We start from the raw sequence: 12,927 nt of genomic DNA on the forward strand, positions 1-12,927 counted from the left end.
TGTAAGTTTCACAATGAGAGGGTCCATGTTATTCATATTTTGCTATTTCCTAGCACCCAGTATAGAACTTTACACATTTACTCAATAAATAATGTTGAATGAATGAATGAATGTCATCTGAGTTAGGGGGATTTATGTAAAATCTAGGTTAGGCAAGTTCAATCTGATTTAAAAGATGTGCCCTCCAAAAAAATGGGGAAAAATGGAACTCAAGTACATTAGGGAGCACAGAGTCAGAGAAAATGTTAAACATTTTTCCATCAGATGAATATGACCCCAAATATGTAAAACCTACATAAATAGCACCTATCTATTTCTGCATAACAGTTTTGAGGTTGATTTGCAACTAGGATCATAGAATGTAGAATGGCAATAAATCTAGCAACAAGCATTTATTAAGTACAACTTACGTGCCAGACATTATGTTAGGCACTGAGGATAGAAACACAAAGAATAAAACATCGTTACTCTCAATGGTAGAAGAGTCTTTAAAAAAAAAAAAGAACAAATTAATGTTCTCGATAGAAGAAAGGGCCCTTGGAACATAGAGGATCAAAGCTGAGATACAGATTATTGAAAGTCCAGACTCAAAGGAACATTAAGGAGCATTTCATTCAACTCTCTCATTTTAAAGATGAGAACACACAGGCTCATAGAGGGGAAGAAATTTGTTCAAGGTTATTTAGCACATGAATGGCAGAGCCTGCACTTGAACCTTCATTTCCTGTCTCCTAGTCCAGTGCTCTTATCATTATCATGTCATACAATTCCTTGCTCTATAGCAGAACTCAGTTCAATGTGAAACCCCATACTTAAATATGGACAATACCTCATTATCAGGCACTATAGTTTTTTAGAGTGGCCCCAGTGCACAGCCCCTAAGGACAGGTTTGTTTTTATTTTGAAAACATGGTATTTCTTTTCCAATGGTACTAGGCCATTGGTAATAGCCATTCCTAATAAATTTCACCCCGTGAAACACAAATGATGTGATGGCCAATCCAGAGACACCAAAACTCCACTTCCTCTTTCATAGGGAGGCTTTGTGCATTTTTGTATTTAAGTCACAAAACAAATTGCCTCAAACTCCTTTATCATCTCTGAGAGGGCGCTGCTTCAGGGGAATCATACATCCTATGCTATAAGAACAGGAATTAAATATGCTTACTGGCAGCAACAAAATTTTCCTACTATAACTCTGACCTTGGGCAGTTCAACTCAACAAATTGAATTTGATTCAACACACATTTATTAAGTGCTGACTACGTGCAAGGCACAGTGCTAAGTGGCACGGACACAGCAATAGATAAGACACAGACCGTACTCTCATTGCCCCAGTCTGGGTGTCACTGTCTTCAGCTCTACAATAAGTGAATTGGACCAGATCATATCTCCAAGGTCCCTTCTAGCTCAAATACTCTATGTTCTAATAGTCCCAGCTGCTCTGACATAAAATGATCTATGGTTTAAAGGCAATCTCCTATTCTAAAAGTCCCAAGATTATATGACCTAATCATTAGTCTGATTCTTGTGCTTTCTCTTACATGAGGCTGAATGGTATAGTCAGTAGAGTACTGGACATGGGTTAAGGAAGATCTGGGTTCAAATTCTGCCTCAAACACTTGAACAACTTTGATTGCATGATATGGGAGATGCTGGCAAAGGACTGCCCAGCATGGCATACTTGCATAAAAGAAAGCACTGTGCTCTATGAGCAAAGCAGAATTGAAGTAGCTCAAAAGAAACACAAGGTGGCAAATTTAGAGAACCCACCCCAAATGTTCACATGGACTATTTGTGCTTGACCTGTAAGAGAACATTCCAAGTTCATATTGGTCTGGTCAGCCACAATTGGATAAATTGAAACTTGACTTTAACATAGTGATGTCATTTTGGTCCAATTAGAGAATGATGGACAACCACCAACCAACCATGTGACTCTGGGAAAGTCATTCAATCTCTCTGATTCTCAGTTTCTTCATCTGTAAACTGAGAATACTATGAGCACTTACCTACCAGGGTCTTGGTGGGGCTCAAATGACATGATTATGCAAAGTGAGATGTCAAAGAAATAAATAACTGTGAGCCAATGTCAGTCATCAACATCCATATGATTATCTTGTGTTTTCCTTTAAAAAAAAACCTAGGTAGAGGCTTGATTTGGGATGACAAGGATGCTCAAAATAAGGATCCCAGCTATCCTGGATTTAGGATACATACCCTCTTCTTCAAGAGACCCCATAGTAAATCAAATCACATCCTTTTGTTGCAACTTGTGTCACTATTGCATGGCTTTGAGTATAGCACAGATCATGTGATATCTTTTGAAATAAATCCCTATGGACAAAGAGGCGGGATGCAACAGGGTTAAACCTAGCTCATGGGTGTTAACTCCCATCCCATGATACCAATGTGGTAAAGAGGTTCTGCTGCATTAATTTACAAAAATAAGTAAGTAAATAAATAAATAAAGTGAATCAAGAGCAATGAAATGAAAATTTTTTACGTATTTCTCAAGTCCTATTGAAATTGTCTAAGACACCCTGGAAATGTTGGGCAGCCAGGATTGGGATTTGATGATTTCAAAACTGAGAAAGATGCACAATTTTATATACATAAATACCTCTGTGTATGTATATGTGTATGTATATACATATATCTCATATTTACACAGCTTTTCTTTCACTAACACCTTCTGAAATAGGTACAGCAAGCAATATTACCTCCATATCACAGTTGAAGAAACTGAGGCTGATAGATCTGCAGCAGCTTGCTCAAGGACACAATGGCTAATAACTATTAATCCAGGAATCAAACCTAGGTCACTTGACTCCAGGACCAATATTTTTTCTTGTTTACCTTACTCCCTCTCTAGGTGCTGGGCAATGTTTATAAAATCTTGAGAAGTATGAATGTAGAGTGAATTTGGGCTTGTTCGCCAAAGCTCAGAATGCTAGAATGACCAGCTCCTCCCTGAAAGTGGTCATTTTAAAGACAAAGAACTCCTTTTTCCTACAGTAGGTGGTAAACCTATTGAAAATTCTACCTCAGGAAGTGACAAAAGCCAAACAAAACTGGTTTAAAAAATGTTGAGATAAATTTGTGGCTGCCTAGGAAAAAAAAGAAATCTGGGGATATCCTTGATCTTTGATTAATGGCCCAATCAGAGACAAATCTGGGCTGCAACAACATTTTGCTGACATAGGGAGGCATTTCTCAATTGTTTGAGAGATATTTTTCACCTTGATCGTATGGAAGTTTTCCTTGGCAGGACAATCTAAGTAAGCATCAGGAAAGGCTGTGTGGTGTAGAGAGGGAGCAATGGACTTGAATCCATGAGACCTGGGTTATAATGCCTTCCACTAGCTATGTGACTCAAAGCAAATCATTTCATTTCTCTGTGCCTCAGTTTCCCATCCATCAAATAAATGAGCATAATAATACCTGTCCCTTCTACCTCACAGGATGGTGATAGATCTTTGCCAATGTAGAAATATGAACAATTACTGTCATCAAACAAATAGTTTCTTGAGTTCAAATGGGTTTTATGTGCCTACTATAATTCAGCTCCAAATTCTAGTTGTTAGCAATAGTCACCTGGGGCAGTTTCTTTAAAATCCCAACTTGTTAATATTGAAGTATGGTGGGAGAAGGACTGAATTTGTTCAGTCCTTTGTTGTGGCATGAATTTAGAGTAAGAAGATCTGGCTTCATGACCTGGCCCAATCAGGTCTAGCTATGTAACTATGAACAAGTTGTAAAATGTGCTGAGTCTAAGGTTTTTTTTTTTTAATCTCTAAACTGGAGACCATAAAACACTTTTTCTACCTGCTTCAAAGGGTCCATAAGATCTAGAGATAGATAGGCGCCTAAGAGATAATTTAGTCAACCCTTCTTGTATTACTGATTAGATTCAAATCAATAAGTATTTATTAAGTGATTACCAAGTGCTAGATGCTATGCATAAAAAAGGCAAAAATGAACAGTCCCTTTCTTTAAGAAGCTCCCATTCTCCTAAGATGACATGACAGGGGCACAGATAAAGACTGGAGAGATCAGGAAAGGTTTCATGGAGAAAGTAACACCTGAGCTGAGCCTTGAAGGAAGCCATGCATTCTAAAAGGTGGAGGTGAGGCAAGAATGCAGTCCACTCTTGGATGAAAGTCTATACCAGGACATAAAGATAGTAGATGGCAAATTAGATTAAAAAAAACCTAGTAGACAAAATTGAATAAAACAAAAAGTATGTGAAGAAGAGTAATGTGACTAAACCTGTGCAGGTAGATAGAAGCCAGAATGTGGAAGACTAGCAAAGAGATGAATTAGAAGACTATTGTAATAGTGCAGGTGAGAGGCAATGAGGGTCTGAAGCAGGCAATGACTATGTGAGTAGGGAAATGGGGATAGGTGTGAACAATGTTGTGGCATTGGAATCCATAAGTCTTGGAAATTGAATGAATATGGTGGGGAAGGGGATAGGGAGAATATTGTGAATTGGGTAATGGAAAGAATGATTAACATTAACATAAATAGAGAAGTTTGGATAAGGGATGAATTAGGGAAAAATATAATGAGCTCCATTTTGGATGAATTGAATTTAAGGCAATGCTGGGGCATCCAGAGAGAGATAGTAGTAATGTAGTACTGGGGTTCAAGAGAGAAGTTAGGGCTGGATGTATAAATTTGGGGAGAATCATCTGCATAGTGATGATGATTTAAACTGAGGAAAGTGAGGGCCAAAGAAGAGAATTCCAAAGTTCATCATCTAATAAGCAGGAAAGCAATGATCTAGACCCAGTTCCAATGACTCCAAGTTCATGGCCTTTTTTACAACAACAGGATGTCTGTTAGCATAAGAGAAGTGAGAGCCATTATTACACATACAATAGAATAATTATTAGCAGAAAGGTTACCATTGTCTGGAAACAGGAGTGTAGCTGTGTCAGGAATGGAGGCTTCCCAGCAAGAGCAAGCACCCTCTTCTCCACCATTGTACATTCCACATCATCATCCTGGATCACGACATCTTTCTTCAGGATCTTCACAGCATAGAGTTCATCTGTGCCTTTTCTTTCTGAAAGCATGACCTACAAAGGACAGACAGTGATAATTAGGATGCTTTGGGGCAATGATTCACCCAACATTCAGTGAACATTTATTATATCCCTATTATGTGCAACACATAGGAGAGGCAATGATATAGAATGAATAGAGGATCAACCTTAGAATCGGAAAAATTACATTCAGGTCTTGCCTCTGGTACATACAAGTCGTAGAATCATGGACAAGTCATCTAACCTTGTGAAGACAGAGTGGGAGCCTTCTATCTCTCTTCTCACAGCACGAGTGACTTCATCTACAAATGAACTGATTCCATGGAAGTAACATCTATCTACCCTTCCCCTTACTCACATTTATGTTGCTACCCTTTTCCAGTCCCCTTCTATGCTAGCCAAGAGAAAAACAAAAGTATCTTGCTTGATTCCCTAGGCCAATGACAGAAAAGTAACTCCTGCCCTTATATCAAGGAAGGAAGGAAGGGAGGGAGGGAGGGAGAAAGGAAAGAGAGAGGTCTGGTTTTGACAAGCTTTAAATACCAGAACTTATCATAGAGCTAATAGTAAACCATTGAAGTATATTGAGAAGGAGGATCAGATGGGCAGACCTACACTTTGGCAGCTGGGTGGGGAGGACAGCCCCAAATAGGTACAAACTTGAGATAAGGAGAACAATTAAAAGTTCGCTGCAATAGTCCAAGTCAAAAAGTGAAAGCTGATGGTATGGTCATCATAATGATGTGTGTTTAAGAGAAGTGTTAAAGTAACTGAAGTGAAATGTGTATATATGTATAAGAAATGTGGAGAAAGAAACAAGATCTGGTAACTGATTGGATGTGTGAGATAAGGGTGAGCTGAGGTTGACAATGAGGTTAGAGATCTAGGTAACTAGAAGCATAACTCTTTGACAGTAAGAGGAAATTTGGGGAAAGGGGAAAGTTTTTTTAGGGGGAAAGATAATTAGTTCATCTTGGATATGTGAAGTTTGAGATGTCTATGGAGTATCAAGTGTGAGCTATCCCAGAGTAAGTTGCTATTTCAGGACCGTAATTTAGAAGACAGACATAGGAATGCTGTCAATTAATTGATCCTTCCCTGTCAGAGCTTGTAATAAAAATAAACCTTCTCTATCTGACCTATACCTCAGACTTATTAACTGTGGTGTTTTTAATATGACAAGACTATATGTTACAGAAGAATTGGTGATCTGTATCAGTGGAAAGAATTTCGGCATTCAAGTTCCTTATATTGAGGAAACAAGACAACTGTCCTGCCACATTCCATCCCACCTCCTATTAAAAATAATATAGAAAACTGTGCTAGGAATTTGAGGATAGAGGACAAATATGGCATAGTTGCCCCACCACCACCACCATTGTGGTGACCAAGGACCTCCTTACCACAAAAAAATCAAAGACTTTTTCCCCAGTCTTCATTTTTCTTGAAATCTGTTATTTGTGAAATAGTTGACTATTCCCTCTCCTAAATATTCTCCCCTTTCTTGGTTTCAAAAACACTACATACTCCTGATTCTCCTCCTACTCCTATGACTAATATTTCTGTTTCCCTTGTTGCTTCCTCATCTTCTTCCCAACCTTTTAATACAGGTATTCTTCAAGTTCCTGTCTTCATTCTCCTTTGGTCACCTCAGTTATTCACATGTCTCTAATTTCTAGGAAAATGGTTTTTTCCTTACCCAATCTTTGAGGCATGTAGGTAATATAGTGAATGCAGTCCTGGAGTCAGAAAGACTCATCTTTCTGAGTTCAAACATTTACTAAATGTGTAAGTGACTTGGGCTGTGTAAATGACTTGGGCAAGTCATTTAATCCTGTATGCCTCAGTTTCCTCATCTGTAAAATGAGCTGCAAAGCAAACCCCAAATGGGATCACAAAGAGTTGGACATCACTGAAACGACTGAACAAAAAAAAAATACCCAATCTGACTTATAAACTTCCATCTCCAAACTGCCTATGGTATATCTATACCTGAATGTCTCACTGACACCTCAAAGTAGCTCAAATAAAGTTCTTTATCTGTTCCTAAGACTATTTCTACTTCTGACTTTATTATTTCTGTCTGTGGTGCTATCATTCACCATCTCACTCATTATAACTTTGAGGTTACCTTGGAGTAACCCTTTCCTATGCCTTTCCTCTCTCATAATTTACTTCTGGCAATATAACTGAGTTGTTTCCATTAAGACCAGTTTCCTGTTAACATCTCAAAATAGTAACAACAGCAACAAGTATGTCAAATAAAATTAAGGGAAAAAAAACTGATTTTTTTGCAGTAAGGAGGTCCTTGGTCACCACAATGGTGATGGTGGTGGGGAAACTATGCCATATTTGTCCTCTATCCTCAAATTCCTAGCACAGTTTTCTATATTTTTTTTAAATGGGAGGTGGGATGGAATGGCAAGAAATACACAGGGAAAACCTTGTAACAAAAAACTGAAAGCGATAAATTAAAAAAAAAAGAACCCCAATACCATGAGCAATTAGTATGAGGTAAAAGGAATGGAAATGGAGTCTCAAAAAGGAAAGAACAAGACTGTTTCAACAACTAGAATCCCAGAAAAGAGAATCAGTCTACTGTAAGAACCTTACCTCTTACATCTAATCAGTTACCAGGTCCTGGCAATTCTGCTCTACGACATCTCTCCCATTTGTCTCCTGTTCTCTATTATACTGTCACTATTGTAAATGTCTAGTAATAAGATTCTGGTAATGAGACACTTACAAAGGTGGCCTATGGTGGTAATGAGGCACTTACAGTGGCAGCACAGAATGGCATGATTAGCATCCTAATTGTACTCCTTGTCTCCATTCTGTAATTCCTCCAATCCATCTTTCATGATACCACTAGAATAATCTTCTTAATTTATAGCTAAAGTCACTTAAGGGCTCAAAATTCTGCAGTGGCTCCCTATTCCTTACTGAATAAAGTTCTAATACCCTCACCAAACACTCAAGGCCAACTCCATTTTGGAGTTTTTTAGCCTGTGTTTTCAGCCCTTTATTTCATAACGCTTCTGACTTAGAAAAGCTCATCTAAAATGGACTACCCTCTGGCCCCTATGTATACAACATTACTTCTCATCTCCATTGCTTTTCTTCCACCTGCCCCATTTCACCTGTTGAATTTCTATCCCTTTTAAGGCCCAGGCTAAATGCCACCTTCTCAAGGAAGCCTTCCCTAATTCCCCCCATCTTACACTTACCATATATTATTTTGTATTATGTGTATCATATTATCCTAGTAATAATAGAACCTCCATTGGAGGCAATAACTGAGTAGAAATGTAATATAAACATAGGTTATAAGAAGGAGGAATACAAAGCACTGTGGGATTAAATGAGAAAAGATTACTCACATTGGGGAATCAGAAGGACCATGCAAAAATATTTATTGTAGTACATATAGTACTGAACCTGGAGTTAGAGACCTAGGTTCAAATATCTCTACATATCCTAGCTGTGTGAGCTTAAACATGAGAAAGTCACTTAAGTTCTCTGTGCCTCAGTTTCCTCATCTGTAAAATGAGGAAGTTGGAACCTGAGGACCTCTAATGTCCTTTCTACCCCTAAACTGATGATCCTATGAATTCAAAGGAAATAAAAAAGCAGAGAAGGGATAGAGAGAAGGACATCCAAGGTTCAGGGAATAGCATGGAAAAAAAGACATGAAGGTAGGAGTGCGTGGGCCTTTAAACAGCTTGACAAGTAGTCCAGTTTTCTTGAAGCATGGAGTAGAGTGAGATAAGAGTGGGGCGGTAGGTATAGCCAGAATGTGCTTAGGTCGACCAGATGACCTCTGAGGTTGCTTCTAATTCTGAGATTCTACCAGGTTAAGAAGCATGTACTTTATTTGGTAGACAGTGGAGAACCATTGAATATTTTTAAACAGTAACGTATTTATTTAGTATTTATTTAAATAATATTTAAATTTTAAATAAAATAATAAATAATAAAGTATACATAATATAAAATAAGAAAAATTAAATAAAATTTAAATTATGTTTAAATAAATTTACTATTTAAACAGTAATTGAGTAACAACTCATTCAGACTATATTAAATGCCTACTAAGTGCAAGGCACAAGGGCTGAAATGCAAAAGATAAAAGACAATTGTTTTCTTTAAGGAAGTAACACTCCACTTTCCCCAAATTTTCATCTGTGTACTGTCTGGGCCTGATGTTAATCAACTCAGTTAAAAACAAAAAATTAACCTAATATGCTTCTCCTCACCCCCTTAACACTTACCATCTAGCAGGGGGATAGGATACATACTCATTACTAATTATTGCTTCCCCACTAATGTCAAAAGTTTATTCAAATCAAATGATGTTTGCTGGATCCACGCCACCTGCCCAACTCTATGTCTCAGGTGATATGGAAAATGTAGCATGAGATAAAACATACTCTTCTTTCAAAGAGTTTTCATTCTGTTTGGGGAGAGAAGATGGACAGAGAGAGCACGTAACGAGGGAATAATGCAAGATTTGAAGTGATGCCTGCCTAACATGTTTGTGCTGTAGCTGTAGGTGTAAGCAAATTAAGAGACAGTAAAGGTAAGGAGCAAAGCATCGTAGCAGACAGAGAGTATGACATGGGTTCAGATCCTACCTAAGACGCTATGTATGAGACAACAAGCAAGTCACCTCGTTTCTCTGTGTCAGGAAACTCTCTACGACTATAAATTGCAGAGCAGTTGCCAGTTTGCCTTGGTAGAGAAAACTTCCTCACGATGAATTTGTCTGAATTGATGAAATCACAAGTCCGGACAAAAATCAAAACAAAAAACCAAACCACAATCCTATTTACTAAGAGAACCCTGCTCCCTTAGAAGATGCAAACTATGCCCAGACCAAGAAAACACAAATAAGCAGTAGAATGAGAAAAGAAAAAAAGTATCTGTTGTCACACAGCTGAGCCAGACTCTAATTAGCTGAAGGCTTTTTACTCTCTAGAGACAGCTAACATCTAATAATCAGTGGAAGGCACACAATGGACACTGGTGAGCCTCTTCTATCTGCTTCAGTGGGGTAGCTTGGTTTTGAGTGAAATTAATTGGGGGGGGGTTATAAGCAAAAGACTTACAAAAATTTGTGAGAGTCCCCTCACTCCAGGTGTTAAAATTTTATTCTCTTATTGTCTGGCTGTATGGACTGATACTTCTTGCTCATTTGGGTCTAGCTACAGGAAGCTATGTCATGGTGTATACACATGCAAGAATATGGGCTGCGGGTATTTACTCTGTATATCTGTACACTACAAAAGAGAACCAAGGATCTGGCCTGAATAATATTACAAAGGGTGATCCCAGTTGATAAAATATCGCTTAATATGACCTTGCTCTAGACTAGGCTCACTAGTTTTTTATCGGAGAGAAGAAGTCAGAAGTACTCCCTATCTCTAAGATATATAGCCAGGGAAGAAGATAGCACCAGAAAGACATACATAGTCACTGCCAAAATGTGTGGTCCACCCCATAAGTACTATGGTTCAAAGAAAAGAGAGATCAATGTACTTTCATCAGCTTTTCTCCTTGCTCTGGAATAAACTGTGCCGCTAATATATTAAAGCATTCGTGCTGATCTTTATTATGTATTTATTATAATGAACAGAGGCTATAATATCTCCTGCTATCATAACTTTCTCTCCCTAATCAAAGCAGGCAAACGAGAACTCCTAAAAGACTCCCAATGACACCCTACATTTTATGAAGATGCATGGCCACAATTTGCAAGGAACCTCATCAGGAAAAAAAAAAAGGCTAGTTTGCCAGACACTAATTCAGATTTCCAGGTGGATAAGACTTTTTTTTCCCCTTCCCTTCTTCACCTCAATGTTCAAGTCAAACATTCAGAGAAATCAAATGAATTCCTATTTTGTAAAGAATTATCTAATTTTTCCCTCAGTCAGATCCCAGTCTAAGCAAGCACTGTTCATGGAAGTGATAAGAAATCAATAGAGAAATATGGGTGCTTCTTGGTATAGTGAAAAAAGCGTTAGACTTAGAGTCAGGAGATTTGAGGTATAATTTCATAATTTTTTTATTCATTTATTTTTAGTTTTCAACAATCGCTTCCAAAAGCTTTTGAGTTTTAAATTTTTCTCCCCTTCCCTCCTCATCTCTCTCCCCAAGATGGCACACAATCTTATATAGGCTCTACATATACATTCCTATTAAATGTATTTTCACATTAGTCATGTTGTAAGGAAGAATTAGAACCAATAGGAGGAACCACAAGAAAGAGGAAACAAAACAAAACAGAAGGGAAAAAAAGAGCAAATATTATGCTTTGATCTGTATTAAAACTCCATAGTTCTTTTTCTAGATGTGGATAGCATTTTCCATCATGAGACTTTTGGAGATGTCTTAGGTCCCTGCATTGAAATTTCATGATTTTTCATGTTTCTTATATATGTGACCTTGGTCAAGTCCCTTCTCATTTAGGGGCTCCAGTTTTCTAAAGGTTTTTTTTTCCTCATAGATGACCTCTATTAAGTCTGTTCCAGCTCTGACATCATTCTCTGTTTTACATTGTATAGTTCCTTTCAGCTCTGACATTCTATAATTCCATACTCATAGTGCAGAATTATAGTGGCTTCTAAACAAAAGCCAGGTAGTGTCTTGTAGACTTGGGCAGGGAAGAGGGAAGTACCATCCAGTCATGGCAAAAACAAATCAATTCCACAATCTGGGTTGGCTAACTCTAAAATTAACCAGTCACCAAGGATATCCTAAGTGACCAATATGCCCAGCACTGTTAGGCATTGGGGGTGAGACAGTGAAAGACCTTCCTGTGGAGGCTCTCAAAAACTATATGGGACAATGGGACTTACATATATTAATCTCTAAGAGTAAAATGAGAAACAATATAGAATCATATCCTAGACAGATGCCAAAGCTACAGGAATTCTGGAAATGGTTAGACTATGACAGAACCTTTTGAGAATCTAGAAATTGCAATTTTGAGAATTTTTAGTAACAATCAACATGTTTAACTTCTGAGAATCTAAACTAAAAAGTAGAAATATCCACCTTCTGGGAGATACTGAAGGGCAGTTGGAAATGATTCATCTTAAAAGGTGTCAATTAGGTGTCAATATATAAAGGAATGTTGCTCACAACCCAAACTAAGGTAGGGTAGGAAAAATCACCAAGTACTGCTGTGGAAGACTAGTTTCTAATCTCATTTTGAATTGTATTGGTATATTTTGTTCATCACCTCTATTTCTCAATGTGTCCCTCTATTTCTCCTCCCTTAAAAGAAATAAAGGAGAGTGAAATAGTTCAGTTTGAAGACCACCATTATCCCAGTCACACAGGCTCACACACTCTACATGTCATCCTCAACCCCCTACTCTCTTTCAATGACCACCCCCAATCTGTTACCAATTCTTATCCACTCCTTCTTTCCTCTAACACAAATCTGGTGTGGGCTTTCATCACCTCACACCTGGACCACTGCAACAAAGCCTTCTGCTTGGTCTCCTTAGCTCATGTCTTTGCCTACTCCATCCCATCCTCTGTTCAACTTCTGCATAAGCTTCCTGAAGTACAGATCTGATCATATCAAACAAACCCCCTCTACTCAATAATCTCCAATGGTTCCCAACTACTTTCAGGATAACGTGTAAAATACCATTTGGCTTTTAAAGCCTGCCCCCCTCAACCCTTTTGGTCTCCTTTCAATTTATTACCCTCCATAGTCTCTGAGACCCAGTGACACTGGCTTCCTTGCTATTCCTCAAACATGACACTCCATCTCCAAACTTCTTGACTTTTCATTGGCTGCCTCCCATTCCTATAATGTTCTCCCATTTTATTTCCACTTCCTTACCTCCTGACTTCCTCA

At 38.1% G+C, this 12,927-nt stretch overlaps 1 protein-coding gene across 4 annotated transcripts in view; it reads right to left on the reverse strand.

Annotated features, from left to right (window-relative positions):
* The window catches only part of PRKCB (protein kinase C beta), a 641,836-nt gene that overhangs the window by 177,703 nt on the left and 451,206 nt on the right, over nt 1-12,927 (reverse strand). For all 4 annotated transcript variants that reach the window (XM_078152651.1, XM_020995626.2, XM_020995625.2 and 1 more), the window contains one exon: nt 4,914-5,087. In XM_078152651.1, the coding sequence (XP_078008777.1) occupies nt 4,914-5,087 (174 nt within the window). The remainder of the gene's footprint in view (nt 1-4,913; nt 5,088-12,927) is intronic.

This window comes from Phascolarctos cinereus, unplaced genomic scaffold (genome assembly GCF_003287225.1).
Source record: "Phascolarctos cinereus isolate Bilbo 61053 unplaced genomic scaffold, phaCin_HiC Scaffold_4;HRSCAF=312, whole genome shotgun sequence".
Classification (NCBI taxonomy): domain Eukaryota; kingdom Metazoa; phylum Chordata; class Mammalia; order Diprotodontia; family Phascolarctidae; genus Phascolarctos; species Phascolarctos cinereus.